At 39.8% G+C, this 21,816-nt stretch overlaps 1 protein-coding gene across 7 annotated transcripts in view; it reads left to right on the top strand.

The window, feature by feature from the left end:
* NEK10 (NIMA related kinase 10) overlaps positions 1 to 21,816 on the top strand; it is a 228,195-nt gene that overhangs the window by 10,682 nt on the left and 195,697 nt on the right. For 6 of the 7 annotated variants that reach the window (XM_044252584.1, XM_044252587.1, XM_044252586.1 and 3 more), the window contains exons 2-5: positions 6,935 to 7,045; positions 7,313 to 7,373; positions 15,908 to 16,038; positions 20,608 to 20,706. In XM_044252584.1, the coding sequence (XP_044108519.1) occupies positions 6,972 to 7,045; positions 7,313 to 7,373; positions 15,908 to 16,038; positions 20,608 to 20,706 (365 nt within the window). In that variant the 5' untranslated portion in view covers positions 6,935 to 6,971. Of the gene's footprint in view, positions 1 to 6,294; positions 6,308 to 6,934; positions 7,046 to 7,312; positions 7,374 to 15,907; positions 16,039 to 20,607; positions 20,707 to 21,816 lie in introns of those variants that run through there. The other variant, XM_044252583.1, reaches the window with a different exon arrangement.

The following is a 21,816-nucleotide window of genomic DNA, read 5'->3' as shown; positions in this document are numbered from 1 at the left end:
TTTCGAAATGTTGACAGCAATTCAACATTGCTGTGACATCCAACCACGTGATCCGAGCTGACTTACCTTGTCGAACAGGATATGGACCAAAAGTATCGGCCCATAATAGATTGCAAATTAAAAAGAAAAAGAAACTTCATAGGTCACTTGAGAAGCACTGTTCATGCATATTCTATTATATAGAACTCTAATTTCTCTCCTCAAGACTGATAATTCCCAAGTGTGTTCAAGATTATTATAACATGACAAATATCCATCCGTTGATTTATGAGGAAGCTCTATGAAAGGTTTTTGAATTGAAAGAGTGATGACACAGGTTTGTTTTTTTAAATAGTTCTTTTATCCATTAGTCCATTCTTTTTTTTATACAGTAAATATTTGTTGTTTGCCTTCCTTGGAATTAGAGGGTATTATGCTAAGCGAAATGAGTCAATCAGAAAAAGACAATTATTGTATTATCTCACTGGTATGTGGAATTTAAGAAACAAAACAGATCAGAGGGGAAGAGAGGAAAAAATAAAACAAGATGAAACCAGAGAGGGAGGCAAACCATAAGAGACTCTTAAACAGAGAAAACAAACTGAAGGTTGTTAGAAGGGAGAGAGGTGGGCGGAAGGGGTAACTGGGTGATGAACGTTAAGGAGGGCATGTGATGTAATGAGCACTGGTTTTATATAAGACTGACAAATCACAGACCTGTACCTTTGAAAGCAATAACACATTATTTGTTAATTAATTAAATTAAAATAGAGAAAAAAATCCCAAACCAGCCAACTAAGCTTTAAGCTATAGTGCCACCACCCATCCCCCCCAAAAAAAAGTGAACCAGGGAGGTCCAATTCCTGGTCTAATGAGGTAATCATGCAATTGCAATATTTTGTGCACATGTTTGCAAAGTGGGGAGTACAGGCTGCCCTGGGGGCACTGAGGAGGAACATCAGGTTTGGGGGGGTTAGAGGAGGTTCTCATCCTAAAATCCTAAAATAGTTGTTAAAAAGCAAATACTTCATGAACATTGGTAAAGATGCCTTCGCTACTCCTTGTAGATTATGACACATATATTTTTTGAGCTTTTATACTGTGTCTGTACTGTGCCATGTGCTATTTGGCGTGTGGGGGATGTAGTTGTGTGTAAAGCAGATACAGTTTCTGTTCATGTGGGCCTTAGGGTCTAGTGCAAGAAAACTAATAAATGGACAAGAATATTTCTGATGTTGATGAGCTTCAGAAGGAGATAAAACAGAGTGATGTGGTAAGGATGCATCTGTGGGGGTAAATAGGTTGCGTAGGTTCATCAGAAGAACCCGCACCAAGAAGGGGACATCAGAGCAGATACCTCAGTGACATGAATGAGCCAGCCTGGGAATGAGAGAGGAAGAGCAAGTGGCAAGTACCAAGGGCCAAAGCTTATGGGCAGGAATGGGGTTGCCATGTTCATGAGCCAGGGAGAAGGCCAGTAGGGCTGAAGTGAAGATGAGCAAGAGGGAAAGGGTAGAGGGATCAGAGAAGTGAATGTCCTGGAAGGGAAAGGGAAAGTCGAGGCTGTGCTCAATGTGTATCCCCAGCAAGATTCTTGCATCCTTATCATCCACAGCTCTCCCCCTGGGGTTGGTGATCACAGTGAATGACATGGGTGTCCTACTGAGAGACTCTCCCATCCCTTAGGACTATTTGTATGCTAGGTGTTGGCTTCGATATTCCTTTGCTTCTTACAGCCAGTTCCTGTGTCTCTTTTATGGAGGACTACCCTCAAGCTTGTAGAGTCCCTTTACCCCCAGACAAGAGTGTTTGCGGGGTTTTGACCTCCCTTGAGGACGTCTAACCAATGACTAAAGGCTAAATAGGAACATGAAAGTCTGCTCCCTTCCCTCAAGTTTAGACTGTCCTGAGACATAATCTGCACTCTGGAGCTCCCCTTGGAATCGCACCGAGGCTGCCCTCTGGAGAGCTTTTGCTCTAGGTAGCATGCTTGCTTGACTTCTCTGGAGAACACCTCCTCAGTTAAGTACTCTGCCTCTGGGCAATTTAAGATGTGAGCTGCTTTCCCCCCATCTCCAGTTTTGGATTATAACCATTGGTATAACGTGATTGTTTTTGTTGATTTAAAATGGGATTAGATGAAATATTTCAGAGCATTCCCAACTTCTCGAAGTTTTCTTCCGAATAGTTTCCATTTTAACAGCCATCAAGTGGAAAGGATTTTGTTTTTTATCTGAAGGCAATTGTCTGTTTCTACTGATTCTGGTGGATTTGTTTACTGTTTAATTAAGTGAAACATTCCCAAAGAGTTATCTATTCTCACTCTTCCAGCTCACAGAGTAGACATTAATCTTAAACTGATAAAACTATTAGATGATTATTTCCTGTTCACACACTGGGTCAATCAAATTATGCAGATTAAACAGGGGAATAAGATAGGGTGTTTAGCAGGGTATGATCTGGCTAGATATGCTCTCCTGGCAGAAGCTTTTCTACACATTTTCATATGCTAATCCTTGTGGCTTTCATTTCCTACTTCTACCACAGTCTGTAGCTATGGTTTACACAGGAATTGGAAGCCAGCAGGCCAATTGTCTATGTGGAATTTTCCCTCTGTCCTTGAGGGAAAAGTAAAATCAGATTCTATTAATTTTGACTGGATTTCCATTTATTTTAGAACTTTGGGGGCATTTTAATATCCATATATAAGAAGCACTTGGATCTTTTGCTTTTAAAAATTATTTGCAGATTGCCTGTGTCATCCCTTCTTCTCTTCTTCCACCCTTCTCCTCCTCCCTCCTTCCCTTCCTTCTTCTTTCTTTCTTTAATAGAAAAGTGAAAGTGAAATCAATCTTTGAGGACATCACAAAACATAGTTTGAAGTCATTAAGTGGATTTTTACTTGCTTGTGGGAAAATCATATGCCTGTGATAGCCTGCTTTACCTTTAACAGTTTTCAGTCTGAGATTGGATATAATAAATGTTCAGTAAATATTTCTTGGTTGTATGAATCCCTGGTCTTATGTCCTAAGCACAGTCCTAAAATACTATTTTTGTGCTTTTCTTGATGTTCTTCTGTGAAGAGAGCCTTGGTCTCCAACTGATAATTCCAGCTCAACTCTTTGTCATAAATATAACTACTCTACTGGAAAAATAATTTTTTAATCCTTACATAAACTTTGTTTATTTCACAAAATAAAGTTTCACTCCATTCTGTTGCAGTGAAACACCCATTGGCACATTCCTTTTACCTTTAAATATCTCTGAAACACTTGGAATTGACCTTTGATTTCACAATACATTGAGGCATGCAATTATAAGACAATAATACATGCTTTCTCATGCCTGAAAATAACTCTGAAGTCAAGCTGTGACATTAAAGCACAGTTGGAAAATTTTACATCCAATCAAATTAAATCAATAGTATATGTAATTTTGTGTTTGCTATGTAAGTGAAAGTAAGACTGTCTTCAGCTTTTTATTTATTTTTAGTCTGGAAATTAAAACAATTGAATCAAAAATTGATTAAGGATAAAAGGACAAACAAATAAATAGTTTTCTGTTCAATGGTTAAGTAATCTGCCTTATCTTACTTAGCTTTTGAGTGGGAGTGGGAAATAGTATTAAAATTTACCCTAGGAAGGGTGGCCATGATGACTACAAAGCTTATCTAGAAGATTGAAATGCTATTGGGTTGTATTCCCAGACTGGCCAGACTGACTGTCCAGATTGTCTGAAAACAAACTTCAGTTGAGTAAATTTTAAAGATCTTATTTACTTTATTCAGTGATTCATGAATTAGACAACATCCATTCTAGCAGATAGGAAGGAACTCTGAGGAGCTTCATAGGCAGAAAGGAGCAGGAACAAGGAAGTAATGCTAGTTAAAAAGTAGACTATTGCAAGATTACTTTTCCCTAAAGGGTAACATGGGTTTATCAGGCAGATTATTTAACTAATGCTGATCTGATCATTCCTGCTTAGCTTGTTTAAGTGTTCATATCTGGGAGGGCTGAAAATGTATTTAGATTTGGTTACCTGGGGATTAGCCTAAAAGACTCCATTTTGGGCCTGTTGGCTTGTTTTCGACAGGGGAGTTGAGTGAGTGTAGGGGCTGTGCAAGACTGGCCCAGTTCTTGCTGAAGAACTTGTGACTGCCATTGACCCACCTGGGGATCAGGTGGCAGTTTGAAAGCTTTAGGAATTCTGGAGATCCAGTGAAGTTTTGTGTGTACCTTTGACACTGTAATGCTATTGACAGGTGGGTGGGACTTTCTCTGGGCTCTTAGGCAGATGACCCATGATGAGGGAGGAACACCTGGAATTAGAAGCATATAGTTAAGGATACTTGTCGAGAAGACAAGTAAGAGGGCATAAAAGCCTTAGTTGGGCTCCAGGTATTTGCTTATAGATATATATTTTGGAAAGCCCCATCGGGGCACTTTCCCTGACAAGGAGAATAGTATGTTTGTTGGAACAATTGGTCAGAATATTTGAAAACAAGGGTGACTCAGAGAACAGAAACCCTGGGGCTACTATACCTTTAAACTGTGTCCTAAATGTATCTGAAGGCCTTTTTTTTTTTTTTTTTAAGATTTTATTTATTTGACAGAGAGAGTGAGCACAGGCAGACACAGTGGTAGGCAGAGGCAGAGGGAGAAGCAGGCTCCCTGCTGAGCAAGGAGCCCGATGTGGGACTCGATCCCAGGAGGCTGGGATCATGACCTGAGCCGAAGGCAGCTGCTTAACCAACTGAGCCACCCAGGCGTCCCTATCTGAAGGCCTTTGAATGATAAATCATAAATGCTATTTATGTTTTTTTTTAATATTTTCTTATTTATTTTGGAAAAGGGAGAAGGGGCAGAAAGAAAGGGGCAGAAAGAGAAGGGGAAGAAAGAAAAAGGGGAGAGACAATCTCAAGCAGACTCCCCACTGAGCACAGAGCCCAATGCGGGGCTCCATCCCAAGACCTGAGCTGAAACCTAGTCAGACGTTCAACCAACTAAACCACCCAGATGCCCTGAAATGCTACTCATGTTAACATTTTTTTTCCATTTTTTAAATTAACATATATTATTAGCCCCAGGGGTACAGGTCTGTGAATCTCCAGGTTTACACACTTCACAGCACTCACCATAGCACATACCCTCCCCAGTGTCCCTAACCCAACCACCCTCTCCCTCCCCGCCTCCCCCCAGCAACCCTCAGTTTGTTTTGTGAGATTAAGAGTCTCTTATGGTTTGTCTCCCTCCTGATCCCATCTTGTTTCATTTATTCTTTTCCTATCCCCCAAATCCCCCATGTTGCTTCTCGACTTCCTCATATCAGGGAGATCATATGACAGTTGTCTTTCTCTGATTGACTTATTTCGCTAAGCATAATACCCTCTAATTCCATCCATGTCATCACAAATGGCAAGATTTCATTTCTTTTGATGGCTGCATAGTATTTCATTGTATATATATATATATCTATATATATATATAGATATAGATATATAGTATTTCATTATATATATATATATAATTTCATTATATATATATATATATATATATACCACCTTTTCTTTATCCATTCATCTGTTGATGGACATCTAGGTCCTTTCCATAGTTTGGCTATTGTGGACATTGCTGCTATAAACATTCAGGTGCACGTGCCCCTTCGGATCACTACATTTGTATCTTTAGGGTAAATACTCAGTAGTGCAATTGCTGGGTCGTAGGGTAGCTCTATTTTCAACTTTTTGAGGAACCTCCATGCTGTTTTCCAGAATGGTTGCACCAGCTTGCATTCCCACCAACAGCGTAGGAGGGTTCCTCTTTTTCCACATCTTCGCCATCATCTGTCATTTCCTGACTTGTTAATTTTAGCCATTCTGACTGGTGTGAGGTGGTATCTCATTGTGGTTTTGATTTGTATTTCCCTGACACCGAGTGATGTGGAACACCTTTTCATGTGTCCATTGGCCATCTGGATGTCTTCTTTGCAAAAATGTCTATTCATGCCCTCTGCCCATTTCTTGATTGGATTATTTGTTCTTTGGGTGTTCAGTTTGATAAGTTCTTTATAGATTTTGGACACTAGCCCTTTATCTGATATGTCGTTCGCAAATCTCTTTTCCCATTCTGTCAGTTGTCTTTCGGTTTTGTTAACTATTTCCTTTGCTGTGCAAAAGTTTTTGATCTTGATGAAGTCCCAGTAGTTCATTTTTGCCCTTGTTTCCCTTGCCTTTGGCAATGTTCTAGGAAGAAGTTGCTGCAGCTGAGGTCGAAGAGGTTGCTGCCTGTGTTCTTCTCAGGATTTTGATGGATTCCTTTCTCACATTGAGGTCCTTCATCCATTTTGAGTCTATTTTTGTGTGTGGTGTAAGGAAATGGTCCAGTTTCATTTTTCTGCATGTGGCTGTTCAATTTTCCCAACACCATTTGTTGAAGAGACTGTCTTTATTTCCATTGGACATTCTTTCCTGCTTTGTTGAAGATTAAGTTGACCATAGAATTGAGGGTCTATTTCTGGGCTCTCTATTCTGTTCCATTGATCTATGTGTCTGTTTTTCTTCCAGTACCATACTGTCTTGATGAAGACAGCTTTGTAATAGAGCTTAAAGTCTGGAATTGTGATGCCACCAACTTTGGCTTTCTTTTTCAATATTCCTCTGGCTATTCGAGGTCTTTTCTGGTTCCATATAAATTTTAGGATTATTTGTTCCATTTCTTTGAAAAAAATGGATGGGGTTTTGATAGGGATTGCATTAAATGTGTAGATTGCTTTAGGTAGCGTAGACATTTTCACAATATTTGTTCTTCCAATCTCATGTTAACATTTTTATTGTTGTATTATAAATGAATGTTAGCTTTTGCATATTTAAATAAGTACTATAAAATGATTTTTGACCTGAGAATATTTTGGAACACACAACCCAACTAAAGTTTTTCCCTCTGGTTTATTTTGGAAGGCATGCAATGTTAATTCTGGGGCATTGATGTTTTACAATGCCTGATCAAGATAAAAAGGTGAAGACCACAGAAAAATCAACTGATAAAAAACAGCAAGGAATCACCACCAGGTAACCCCTTCCTGATAATTAGTATCTCAGACAGTGGCCAGCGACAAGATTTAATGGCTTTTTGAGAAATAGAGTAGACCCTTGACAATGGTTACTCTGGGTTATGGTGTTTACTGAAATGTTTGATTATTTCTAGAGTTCTAAAGGAAATGCTTAGTGTGTGTAGGTTTCCATTTATGAAACAGGCCTCGAAGGGGCAATGCCATCAGGGGGTTGACTAGTTCTCCGAGAATCTTCAGTCGGTTGACATTGTGTTCTTTCTTCTAGGGACTATTCAGATCTTAAAAGACTTCGCTGCCTTTTGAACGTCCAGTCAAGCAAACAACAGGTAATGTTTTCAAAGGTTGTGCATGCATTAATAAAAGAGAACTGACATGTTTCTAAAGGAATTGATTTAACATTTTTATGAACAATAATATACCTGTGTTTCTTAGTTCTTAAGTATGTCTTGTTTCTCTTCATGTGGCTGTTTCTCTCATACCTGGTTTAGGTTCTGCCAAGACTCAGGGTCTATAGCATTTTTATTCTCTTCTCATGGCTGGGCCCTGCTCTATTTTCTGCTTATTGCCATGTGTCCTAATTACCAAAGCCCTTCAGTCTAGAAACAGTGTACTGTTCTATTGAATGCCCAGTGTTTGACTCTTTGGAACTTTAGGGAATTTGATTTTTTTCCCAAACACTGATTACTGAGTTTCCTTTCTTCTCCCTTCCATTCCTCTTCATGCTGCCCTGTTTCTACAGTACTGCTCTTGATGCTTGCTGCACATTTTATCTCATGAAAAGACCAGAAATGGATGAGTTTGGCTATTTTTATGATAGCATTTTTATATTTTTATTACATGGACAAAAGAATTGCACCTCTGCTTGAAATTATCTTTACACTTTTCTTTTTGGTTTCACTTCTGTAAGACTTGGGAGGATCCTGAGATTTGAGGCCATCCATGAGGATTTGGGGAACAGCACAGCAAGTGCTAATTCTAATATTAACAGTAGACAGCACTGTTAACTGGTAATGATAGGGATGCTTCTTGAACTGCAGTGACCTGGCACCAAAGTCTACTATGCCGTACTTGTTTAAGTAAATTTTTAAAAAAGATTTTATTTATTTATTTGACAGACAGAGATCATAAGCAGCAGAAACGCAGGCAGAGAGAGAGGGGGAAGCAAGATCCCCACTGAGCAGAGAGCCCGATGCGGGGCTTGATCCCAGGACCCTGGGATCATGACCTGAGCCGAAGGCAGAGGCTTTTACCCGCTGAGCCACCCAGGTGCCCTGTGTTTAAGTAAATTTGTTTAAGAGCTCAAATTGTGGGAATCCTCATAGATTTGGTTATATCCATCAAACTAACTGAGAAGTACATTTTTGTCTATTTATTTATAGTCAAGGATGATTTCCTAATGATTTGATGGCACATAAAGGCCAAATAATGTAGTTTTATTTTGGGAACATTTACTATGTGTCTGGTGTATCACGCTGTTTAGTAATCACATCTCCCACTTTTATAGATTAGGAAAATGAGGCACAGGGAATTAAGAGACTTTCTCAAGATCATAGAGCCAGCTAATGGTTGGAATACAGATCTGAACCCAAACAGCCTCTTTGCAGTATATGCCTCTAGCCCCTAAGATACCTTTTAAATGATTTTGGAAATTAAATTCCAGTTAAAAAAATAGTTGGATAATCCTTGATTCAGAGTAAACAGGGGCATAAAATATCTTTTCACCTGGTCAGTCCTTCTTCTCTGTTATTCATACTGTGGCCCTCAGGAACAGTTTCTTTCCATCCAGCTGTGTCAACAATCACCTTGCTCTTTGTCTATCTCTACGCTGCTAAAAAAACTCCCTGGCTTGCTGCTCACAAGCCTTCATGAACAATTACCCCCAAATCACATCCATTCTTTCTTAGAAGGTAAGCAAGGTAACTCACATATGGTTTTGGTTGTAGTTCCCATTCTTTTTCACTGTACATCCTAAGATGTAACCATGATGTCAAAGACTTCTACTTTTTGCTTTTACTATTCCCTTCTCCCAAATTTCTTCCCTATAAAATCTCATCTATTTCTAAGACCCAAATCGAGTGACACTGCTTCCGGAAAAAAAGCCTTTTCTTTATTTTGCATTCTGGAAGCAATCTTGCTGTTCCCAAAGCACTTTCTTTCACGGTTGTAGCACTATGTTCTTTCTTATTTCTAGAAGAGATTACATATTTCTCAATGCCAGCAACTTTGACTTTGCCTCTGCTTTACTGTATCCTGTTTAGTTAGTTCTTGGTCACTTTTTGTTAAATTGGAATTACGGTTTAAGAATTGAGTTCCGGAGTGCCTGGGTGGCTCAGTGGGTTAAGCCTCTGCCTTCAGCTCAGGTCATGATCCCAGAGTCCTGGGATTGAGCCCCGCATCAGGCTCTCTGCTCAGCGAGGAGCCTGCTTCTCCTTCTCCCACTCCCCCTGCTTGTGCGCTCTCTCTCTCTCTCTCTCTCAAATAAATAAATAAATAAATAAATCTTAAAAAAAAAAAAAAAGGAGTGGGTTCTGTCATGAGCATGTATAACTTCATGACCAGAGTAACAGAAACACCAATGGTGTTGTTATTGTTTTAAAGATTTATTTGTTTATTTACGAGAGAGAGAGAGAGAGAGAGAGAGAGCATGTGTGAGTGGGGTGGGGGCAGAGGGAGAGGGAGAGATCCCAAGCCAAATCTGATGTGGGGCTCCATCCCAATGACCTGAGATCACGACCTCAGCTGAAATCAAGAGTCAGAAGCTCAACTGACTGAGCCACCCAGGTGCCCCTCTAATGGTGGTTTTTGCCTCTAATTTTCCAACTTTGAAGCTCATGTTGCTAGATCTATTGTGTCTCCTTTCAACACCACTTTCTTGTTAAAACCTGGTGGAATTAACGAAAGTGAATTTAATTGTTCTTCCTTCTTTAACCAATTTTAGAATTTGCAGTTTGTTGTCTGACAAGTTTGCATGGCATAGCTTTTTGCAAAGTCTTTCACATGTATAAAAATGCATATTTGTAATGCTTGAATTATTCAGGAAGTAGGTGGTTCTAAGAAGAAATGAAAATGTCCTCAATGATATGAAGATCCCAAGGCTCACAAAATTCATTCCTAATTCTATTTGTTAAACATTAATTCATTTTTAATTTTGGAATAATAAATGTTGTTCTGAACATCCTATTCTCCTTTTAGTAAAATAGTATAGAGAAGAATGATATTGGAAAGAATACGTCAAGCATTTATTTATATTATTTATATCTTGCTTATTCCAGAAAGAATGTAAGGAGGTTTTTACAAAGATACACAAAGTATGACAGTTTATCATAAATTAAAACCAGGGCCAAAGAAGAAAGAAGAATAAGGGTAAGGGTTGGGGACAAAGTAGAGTGAGACACACAGAGATAGTCATCGAAATATGCAAGTGGGTCACACAAAGAATGTAAGGAGGTTTTTACAAAGATACACAAAGTATGACAGTTTATCATAAATTAAAACCAGGGCCAAAGAAGAAAGAAGAATAAGGGTAAGGGTTGGGGACAAAGTAGAGTGAGACACACAGAGATAGTCATCGAAATATGCAAGTGGGTCACACATTTGGCTCTGAGATTATTTAGCAGGCAATTTGAAAAGGGAAATTTGGGAGTAAGTCTCACTCACCTGAATTTCTGATCTAACAAGATCTGACCTGTTATTTGCAAATGGACCCAAATGGCAATTAATTGGTTGCAGAGGAAATTTACTTTATGGTTTAGGCAGAGAGCTGCAAAGAACTGAATGTCCTTTATCTGAATCTTTAATGAGCCAAGCCACTTCTCTATTGTTTCCTTGTGTTCCGTGTTCTATTTTCATTCTTTGTCTTGACTGCTCTATCTCTGTGTGCGTTGTTTAACCACATTAGAGCTTGCCATTCTGTGGGATAGTTTCAACAGTGGGACAGAACACTGAGGGGGCAGGGTTGGAGCTTTCACCAGAGGTTTCCATGAATCTTGAAGTTATCTACCAAAAGCTGGAATTTGGATTTTTTTCCCCTATATCCAAAGCCACAGGAAGCTGAAAAATTGGTTTGCAATAAGTAAAAAGGGTAGAAGAAAGAACAAATGAATTCATTATAGACCAAGGGTAGAAGAAAGAACAAATGAATTCATTATAGACCAATTACCTTAAAATAAAAGAGGTTTTGATAAATACTTAGGAAAGAAAAGGCATAAGGCACAGTTCCTGTGTTCTGAAGGATGGAGGTCTAGGAAAGGCACTTGTAGCATATGACAAGGCAAGACAGTCCTGAAGGAATGGTACGGACAGTGGACATATGGATTTTGACAGGTATAAGGACTCCACTTTGAGCTCAAATCACAGGAAGAAGATGGTCCTTGGAAAATAGGCCAGTTTTCCCTCAGTGGAATTGGTGGAAAGGCAATATCCGTGAAGTGAGTAAAATAATCAGATATCTGATGAAAGGAAAATCACAAGCATTTAAAAAAATGGTGACTAAGTGTTTCTATTGGAAGTAGTCATACCTAGAGCTAGATGACATTGTGCAGTGTCTGAAGGCCCATCTACACATTTTTGTTTGATTCTGTAAGTCATAGGGAGTGTTGACATTTGCAATCAGAAATGACACAAACACATTTTTAGGAAAGTCCTTTGCTTCAATCTGTAGTCTCTTTCCACTCTTACTATTCAGGCTGCTCAGGTACCTCTCATTTTCTAGAACACACATAACTGTCGTCTGTCTTCCCACCCATAAAAGTCTGTCTGGAATACTCTGAAATACTCTTGGCATCCTGGTCTGTGGCCCACCCTGTACTTCCTTCTACCACAACAAATCCTTGTTCACTCATCCTGCAGCCTGTTCTCATGCTGGTTTTCCCCTCCCCAACCCCATGGGACTCTGAACGCCTTGAAAGCAGAGGCCATGGCTGTCCTTCTTCCTGTATGCCCAGTGCCTCATCACACTGCTGACAAATGTTGTCTGCAACCGAAGTGTGGAATGGATGGATGCATCTGGAAAGTGACGAACAATAAATCCGTTTAGCAAAGAGACAGGGGATAGAGTAAGCATTCATTCAACAGTTTCACCTTTGAGTATATACTGTGTGCCAGGCTCTGAGAGGTGCTAAGGACACAAAGATAGACAGATAGGATGCTGCCCTCAGGGTGGCCATATTCAAAGGGAAGAGGCTGATCTGTAAACTTGGAGTTGTACCAGGTATGGTAAGTGCTATGAGAGAGGTTAGTGGAGAAATGCTGCCAGGGAGGGAGTGAACCGCTCTGCCAGGAAGGGGCAGGTCCTCACCAGGAGGCTGTTAGAGCTGAGTCCTGAAATGTGATCAGTCTGCAACACATGCCCAGGCGTGGAGTGGTCAAACACTAAGGTGGTTTCTGGGACAAATGACCGATTCGATGCCAGAACTTGGGGCACAGTTTTATATTTGACCGACCTGTTTGGCTTACTCATGTATGTATTTATGTTATATGGACTTGTGGATTCTTATTTTAGTCCATGGTAGATGTATTATCAAATACTGGATAGAGAATCATTCTAAAACTTAGTGGTTTAAAGCAACAATGATCATTTACTCTCTCACCCATTTTGTGGGTCATGAATTGAGGGCAGTTTACCTGGATAGTTCTGGTTCAGGTTCCGATGGGGTTGCCGATGGGGTTACCGGGACTGGCAAGTAGGCGCTGTTTGTGGGTGAGAGGCCTCTCCAAAGGGTTGTTTGTCCTCACAGCATAGAGTCTGGGGATTCCCCCAGAAATCCCTCTACACATGTAAAGAAACAATTTAGTTTTTTCAAATATTGTGCAGAGATGACACTGGACTGGAAGACAGGAACAGAACACAGCGAGAGATTTTTCTTACTGGGCAAGGTGGAACGGTGAAAAGCAAGAGGACTGACTCAGGACAGTGTTTCTCATCACTAGAGATACATACACAGATGGTGGAGGTCTGAGCATGTTGGAGAGGGAGGCAGGTTGCTTGGATTTGAATACAAGCTCTGTCCCTTGCTAGCCCTGTGAGCCTTAGGCAAGTCACTTAGCCTCTCTCTGCCTTAGTTTTTCTCATCTATAAAATGGTATTCATCTCATAGGGTTGTTAGGAGCATTAATTATATTTAATACTTGCAAAGCACTTAGAACAGTGCCTCGTGTGCAGTGAACTCTGTGTAAGTATTGTCCATGCTGATGGTGGTCATGAGGACGAATGATTGAGTCCTGTGCCTTTTGAATAGGCTTCAAATCCAAGTGCCTGTAAGTCCATCACTTGTGGGAAAGGACAGGACACACTTTAAAATGATCTATGTCAATTTGTGTTATGATATATTTATTATGTCCGAAGTTTCAGATGTTGGGTTGCCCAAAATAATCTGTCAAATGTAGTATGCTTTAAAAGAGCTAATGGCTTAACATGAAGAAATATGTAAGGGGGAGCTCACGTGGATACCCTGATTGTGATGATACCAGGTTGGTGAATGGTATCATACAGATTTCACTGGACCTCCTGCAGTAGATGGTGATGAATATGGAGACCAATTGGGGAGGCAAGGGAGAAGGCTGTGGATTGGACTCTGAACTCACATTGTTTTCATCTGAAGAGGGCTGGTTGCTTCAAGTTTCCTTCTAATAAGTTCATGGTCTTTGCAACTATAGCTGCCAAGTCCATCTTTTCAACTGAGTCTCCATGAGTTGATTCCCAATGCCTATTCTGCCGGCATTGGGAATCAACATTCCCGGCTGCCTATTCTGCCGGCAAAGAGGACGGCTGCAAGCTGCGGCATCTTCCCACCCCTCTTCCCTGAGTGGACTGGGCTATTTTTCTCTCTGCTGGCTACCTTCCCTCTTGTGATCAGTATTCTGGGAGTTGTGGGAATGGCAGGTGGTTTGAAAAACCTTGGACCTGGAAAATTCACTTCCTGTTTGCTACGTAGTGATGTTTCCTGTGTAACCCTGGAACATTTGCTCATTGCTGTGACTTCATGGCCAGTAGCATTTAGGTTATCACACCTAAGGGTCATCTAATTTGTAAGGACACATTTTATTTGGTTAGCAAATTTATCTGCATGATGAGAATAATCATGAGGATTATTAGAGTATTTATAAAGCACTTGAAACTATGCCACGCACGTAATGAGTGCTTTATAAATACTAACTCACTTCGTTTTCATAATAACTCTGCACATAAGTATTATGTTATTATTATTTTTATTATATATGTGTGTAATATATATAATATAATATATTATTATTATTATTATTATTATTTCTTCCATTTCGATGATGTGGAAACTAATACACAGGGAGATTAGTAACATTTCCAAGATCATGCAGCTACCTACTGGTAGTTTTAAACCCAGGGCATCTGGCCAAGGGTTTGTTCTCTTAGCTAATAAGCCTTACTCTTTTGGGTGCCCGTGGCCTATTATTTTGTGGTGTTTGTGGACTGTTTGGCCTGCTATACTGAGATAGAAAGGTAGTTTAACAGGATGAAAGATTTATTATTAATGTTTTGAAAATGCAACTGTGCTGGCACATGATGACGAAAGATTTTTTTTTTTTGCTAGCCATTGCACAATGTATTTTTAAATTTTTATTTTGTTTAGAGTTTTTATTTATTTATTTGAGAGAGAATGAGAGAGGGGAAGAGAGGGGAGAAGGCCAGAGGGAAAACCAGACTTTCCGCGGAGCTGGGAGCCAGATGTGAGACTCAGTCCCCAGGACTCTGGGATCATGACCTGAGCAGAAGGCAGTCAGTTGCTTAACCAAGTGAGCCACCCAGGTGCCCAACAATGTCCTTATTATAATGCACCTTTCTATAAGCTGACTGCCTAATGGAAAGTCAGACATACTCTTTTTGGATAGGGAGATAAAACTTTTTGCGGAATTGTGTCAAATATTTGGGTGGATAAGTACAACATATAGTAGCTTTATTTGATAATTATAATACATAGAATAAAAAGTAGATCTTTTGTTTTTTATATTATGCTCTACTTACCTCCTCTGTAATAATTTCACTAGCTATAGAATATCCTTCATTTGTACTTTGGAAAGAATAAGGTATTTGCACTATGCTCAGCTTTATCACGGTACAAAAAACAATCCTCACGATTATCCTAATTATTGGTACTTATTGGGAAGTGAAACTATTTTAGAATTGATAACTTAGAATTTATTATATAAATAATTACAAGTTCATATTGTAAACGGGGACATATAGTTGCTATAGTTAATTTAAGCAAATTTTTTCTTTTTTTTTAAACAAAATTTTACTTTTCTCTTGGTGAATTCATGACTTTTATAAATATGATTGACTAATCAGGATGTTCGGACTCATTAAAAGAGATCGAATCCTCTTTACCTTTATGTCCCTGACACCTGGCAAGCACTTTGTGTGGCTAGCAAGTCTTGAAGAATGAATGATGACTTATTCTCAGGTTAGGGTTTCACGCTCTACCGGAGAGTTCTAGCTGGATCTGGAAACTCTATTCTGGTGGCACAGTTGAATCACCCAAGAAGCTTCGAAAACTCCTAAGGCCCAGGCCTGACTGTGTTCAAAGTTCTCGTCATGTTGAGCTGCCACTATAATCAAGGCAGACTAAAAATACGTAGGTAACTGAAAGGTATGACAGGCGGTGTTACAAGCTATGAAGAGAAATAAAGCAGCCTAAGTTAGCGAGAATAAATGTTTTAAGTCAAAGATGTTTAAATCTTGGGAAACTACATTGGCTTGGCTACCATGGTAATTATTTGTTTGGGAAAAAAACTCATTCCCTTTATTCGGCCTCCATCTACCCCTTTCCCACATTTTGTTACTTTCTTTATTGTTACCATCATGGGTTCTGTGCTTCTGTTTCCATAGCTTCCAGCCATTAACTTCGATAGTGCCCAAAATAGCATGACGAAGACCGAGCACGCCATCAAGGTGGGTGGACACAGAGCCCGAGGTCAGTGGCACGAGTCCACAGAAGCTGTTGAACTTGAAAATTTTAGGTAAGAATGCAGTATCTCCCTTGTTTTCAGCAGCCTATTCTAATTAGCTCAAAACTTTGTCACAGGAGCTAAACTTTTTTTTTTCCAATTTATTTATTTTCAGAAAAACAGTATTCATTATTTTTTCACCACACCCAGTGCTCCATGCAATCCGTGCCCTCTATAATACCCACCACCTGGTACCCCAACCTCCCACCCCCCCGCCACTTCAAACCCCTCAGATTGTTTTTCAGAGTCCATAGTCTCTCATGGTTCACCTCCCCTTCCAATTTACCCAAATTCCCTACTCCTCTCTAACGCCCCTTGTCCTCCATGCTATTTGTTATGCTCCACAAATAAGTGAAACCATATGATAATTGACTCTCTCTGCTTGACTTATTTCACTCAGCATAATCTCTTCCAGTCCCGTCCATATTGCTACAAAAGTTGGGTATTCATCCTTTCTGATGGAGGCATAATACTCCATAGTGTATATGGACCACATCTTCCTTATCCATTCATCCGTTGAAGGGCATCTTGGTTCTTTCCATAGTTTGGCGACTGTGGCCATTGCTGCTATAAACATTGGGGTACAGATGGTCCTTCTTTTCACGACATCTGTATCTTTGGGGTAAATATCCAGGAGTGCAATTGCAGGGTCATAGGGAAGCTCTATTTTTAATTTCTTGAGGAATCTCCACACTGTTCTCCAAAGAGGCTGCACCAACTTGCATTCCCACCAACAATGTAAGAGGGTTCCCCTTTCCCCACATCCTCTCCAACACATGTTGTTTCCTGTTTTGTTAATTTTGGCCATTCTAACTGGTGTAAGGTGATATCTCAATGTGGTTTTAATTTGAATCTCCCTGAGGGTTAATGATGATGAACATTTTTTCATGTGTCTGATAGCCAATTGTATGTCTTGATTGGAGAAGTATCTGTTCATATCTTCTGCCATTTTTTGATGTGTTTGCCTGTTTCGTGTGTGTTGAGTTTGAGGAGTTCATTATAGATCCTGGATATCAACCTTTTGTCTGTACTGTCATTTGCAAATATCTTCTCCCATTCCGTGGGTTGCCTCTTTGTTTTTTTGACTGTTTCCTTTGCTGTGCAGAAGATTTTGATTTTGATGAAGTCCCAGAAGTTTATTTTCGCTTTTGTTTCCTTTGCCTTTGGAGACGTATCTTGAAAGAAGTTGCTGTGGCTGATATCAAAGAGATTACTGCCTATGTTCTCCTCTAAGATTCTGATGGATTCCTGTCTCACATTGAGGTCTTTTATCCATTTTGAGTTGATCTTTGTGTACGGTGTAAGAGAATGGTCGAGTTTCATTCTTCTACATATAGCTGTCCAGTTTTCCCAGCACCATTTATTGAAGAGACTGTCTTTTTTCCACTGTATATTTTTTCCTGTTTTGTCAAAGATTAATTGACCATAGAGTTGAGGGTCCATATCAGGGCTCTCTACTCTGTTCCACTGGACTATGTGTCTGTTTTTATGCCAGTACCATGCTGTCTTGGTGATCACAGCTTTGTAATAAAGCTTGAAATCAGGTAAGGTGATGCCGCCAGCTTTATTTTTGTTTTTCAACATTTCCTTAGCGATTCGGGTTCTCTTCTGATTCCATACAAATTTTAGGATTATTTGCTCCAGCTCTTTGAAGAATGCCGGTGGAATTTTGATCGGAATGGCATTAAAAGTATAGATTTTGTTTCAAAACTTATCATGAGGATTCTTTTTTTTTTTCAATTTATTTATTTTCAGAAAAACAGTATTCATTATTTTTTCACCACACCCAGTGCTCCATGCAATCCGTGCCCTCTATAATACCCACCACCTGGTACCCCAACCTCCCACCCCCCCGCCACTTCAAACCCCTCAGATTATTTTTCAGAGTCCATAGTCTCTCATGGTTCACCTCCCCTTCCAATTTACCCAAATTCCCTTCTCCTCTCTAACGCCCCTTGTCCTCCATGCTGTTTGTTATGCTCCACAAATAAGTGAAACCATATGATAATTGACTCTCTCTGCTTGACTTATTTCACTCAGCATAATCTCTTCCAGTCTCGTCCATGTTGCTACAAAAGTTGGGTATTCATCCTTTCTGATGGAGGCATAATACTCCATAGTGTATATGGACCACATCTTCCTTATCCATTCATCCGTTGAAGGGCACTTGGTTCTTTCCATAGTTTGGCGACCGTGGCCATTGCTGCTATAAACAGTGGGGTACAGATGGCCCTTCTTTTCACAACACCTGTATCTTTGGGGTAAATACCCAGGAGTGCAATTGCAGGGTCATAGGGAAGCTCTATTTTTAATTTCTTGAGGAATCTCCACACTGTTCTCCAAAGAGGCTGCACCAACTTGCGTTCCCACCAACAGTGTAAGAGGGTTCCCCTTTCTCCACATCCTCTCCAACACATGTTGTTTCCTGTTTTGTTAATTTTGGCCATTCTAACTGGTGTAAGGTGATATCTCAATGTGGTTTTAATTTGAATCTCCCTGAGGGTTAATGATGATGAACATTTTTTCATGTGTCTGATAGCCATTTGTATGTCTTGATTGGAGAAGTGTCTGTTCATATCTTCTGCCATTTTTTGATGTGTTTGCCTGTTTCGTGTGTGTTGAGTTTGAGGAGTTCATTATAGATCCTGGATATCAACCTTTTGTCTGTACTGTCATTTGCAAATATCTTCTCCCATTCCGTCGGTTGTCTCTTTGATATCAGCCACAGCAACTTCTTTCAAGATATGTCTCCAAAGGCAAAGGAAACAAAAGCGAAAATAAACTTTTGGGACTTCATCAAAATATCATGAGGATTCTTAATAATTTTCATTATGCTTAAATCATTTCCAGAATAGTGTGTAAATACAGCTTAATGACTGCAGCCGGAGCCGACCTGGGTGTGTCAGGACGCCTTGCTGCCATACCTTTGACACTTGTTCCACGAGAAAGAAGTTCCAGGTTGTTGACCTGGCCTGGCTAATTCCAGGCTTTGTCTTCAGCCTTTGGCCTGTCCATACCCTGCCAGCAGTGAGGAGGCATAAAAGAAGGCATTGCTATGAACAGATGTGGTGGCAAAGGACTGGGATTGTCAAAGCAACCAAGGTTTTCAGTTGAAGGGATAGCACCTCATCTTTAACATGGAAACCGTCAATCCATGTTCCTCTTTCCTGTCACCATTTAGATCTCCTAGAAATTGCATGTTCTGTGGGCCACTCCCCTTCCAGGAGCTGGTTCTCTCAGTTTTACAATGTGCTGACTTCATTTGGCACTAAGTGCCATGTAAATCTAATGAATGGCATGAAATATCAAGATGGATATTCTAGAATGATCATTTATTTATTTGGTCTAGACTTTGTCTCCCTGTCATTTTATGACAATGAATTTAATATTCCACAAAATCACATGACGTTACACAGTTTCGATTTAGTGAGGAACACTAAATTCTTCAAAAATTCTTACACAGTCAGTCTGCTTGTATTCGGGTACTAAGAATGCATTACAGCCCTCACCTGGCTAAGATAGGGACACACTGTCCAATGACATCTGAAAGACTGCAAAGGCAGAACAGTTCAAATGGTAAGACCGTAGAACTTGCCTTTGAGGTGATACACTCATGTAATTCCAGCTTATTTGGTCTGGATCTTAAACATGATCTATTTTAATATCCATAAAAATAGTATGATCATATATTTTATAATGATGTCACCATTTTGTGCATTATTTCTATCCTCTCCCAGTTTTAAAGTGGACTGTTTGGCAGTATTTGTAACCTCTGTAATTGGCTATATCAGAAGAAAGAAGCTGAAGATAGGATACCTCCAGACTTGGTTAAGCACACATGTACACACACACATACACATACACAGCAACCAATCAGCAATCACAACAATAGGAACTTTCACGGTTGAAAGGATTTAGGCTGTGTTTGATAAATCCATATTACCCACAAGGAGATATGTATGGTAAGCACTGGTGTTAATAGCTATAGCAGCCAATGGAGTTGTGGGTGCAAAAATGCAGGGAAGAATTGTTTACTGCCTCATGCACAATGTCTAGATAATATGTTCTCATCATTCTTTCTCTTTGTATCCACTTTTACCCCCCTCCAAACAAGTTTAGCTATGAAGTATTTATGAGTATTTATAATTTAGTTAAATGATGAAATTAAGTATATATGCTCAGTTATAATCTTCATTATAATTATAATTGACTTTCTAGTTCCTTTTTTCTTTAATTATTTCTTTGACAGACAGAGATCAGAAGTAGGCAGAGAGGCAGGCAGAGAGAGAGAAGGAAGCAGGCTCCCTGCTAAGCTGAGAGCCCAATGCAGAGCTCGATCCCCGCACCCTGAGATCATGACCTGAGTGGAAGGCAGAGGCTTGACCCACTGAGCCACCCAGACGCCCCTCTAGTTCCTTTTTTAACAGTTGATATGTGCCTTTAGCCATATGTTAAACCCCAAGAATTTTTCAGTATCTACATGAATACAGATGGTCTGTACTTGGGAACTTTGCATTGGGAACTTTGAGGCGGGCTAAAAGATTTCTATTACAAAATGCTTTTCTGTTTGTTCCTTATCAGTATAAACTACAAGAATGAGAGAAACTTCAGCAAACATCCCCAGCATAAACTATTTCAGGAGATCTTTACAGCCTTGGTGAAAAATAGACTCATCTGCAGGTAAGATTTTCCCAGAAAAGACCAACAATTTACCCAAGAATGGCATATCTTATACATCTTATTTCTAGTATATGGTTTGAAGCAGTTTGTGATATTGAGCGTATCATACTTAAAAGATAAAAAAGAGGAAATATCATAAATAGGCATAAATAAATGATAAATCATAAATAAATGATAAAATGGGCAAATGAATAGGCATTGCAGGTGAGTTCATTAAAATTACTCTGGTTAAGTGTTGCATTTAGCCAGATTTTATGGCATTAAGGTAAAATGGTATGACCCACATTATACTGTTTTTCTTATTATTCTTATTTTGAATTTGGATACTTAGAATGAGTTTATTGCCAGGGTTCTTATGAAACAGACATTGGGTAACCCCATGGCCAGCATCCTCTTGGTACACTTTTGTGGTTCATACAAGGACTGATTAAATGGGCTGCCCCAGCCTTGACCCTGGGAAAAGGATGAAAGTGTAACCTCTGGTCATGGCCCAATGACAATGTTTCCTCTCAGGACCAAGTCAAATGTTCTCTCCATTGCTCTTCTTTGTCTTAACACAAGAGCAGTGTTGGGACTTTAGAGGAGGATTTGCAAGACCTCTAGACTCTGTCTCACAAACAGGTCTTTCAATGAACCATTGACTAGTGCTGGATTGCAGTCAGGACTGAATTTTCTATCCGTTTGGGCTTCTTGAAGTGAGAGCTGGTAACAATGCTGCCTGATATGAAGGTGGCCCCTAGCATTATGTCATGGTGGGACCTGGCCTTCTACTCTTCCCTGGAGCCCAGGCGCTCTCCTCAAGCATCAGCTGAAAACATGCCTATAAAGAACCTTGAATCTTCCCCGTTGCTTTGGGACTTGATTGAGATATCTGAATTCTTCCCCAGTGAGATGGGAAAAAATTACTCCTATTCTGGAAGATAGGAGAAATATAAATAATTTAATGCCTGACCATGTGACTCGGTTCAGTACAATAGCTGACTTTAAGTAGAGCAGTACCTCGGTGGATCCTCCATGATGAATCAGCACTAAATATGCCTGAGTGGTAGTCTTGTGATTTGACCTTTTGAAGGGAGTTATTTAGTATTATGTATGTAAGTATTGGACAGT

The sequence above is a fragment of the Neovison vison genome, chromosome 6, assembly GCF_020171115.1.
Source record: "Neovison vison isolate M4711 chromosome 6, ASM_NN_V1, whole genome shotgun sequence".
Classification (NCBI taxonomy): domain Eukaryota; kingdom Metazoa; phylum Chordata; class Mammalia; order Carnivora; family Mustelidae; genus Neogale; species Neogale vison.
Note: the sequence above shows the minus strand (reverse complement) of the source record. Positions and strands in the feature narration are given on the sequence as shown.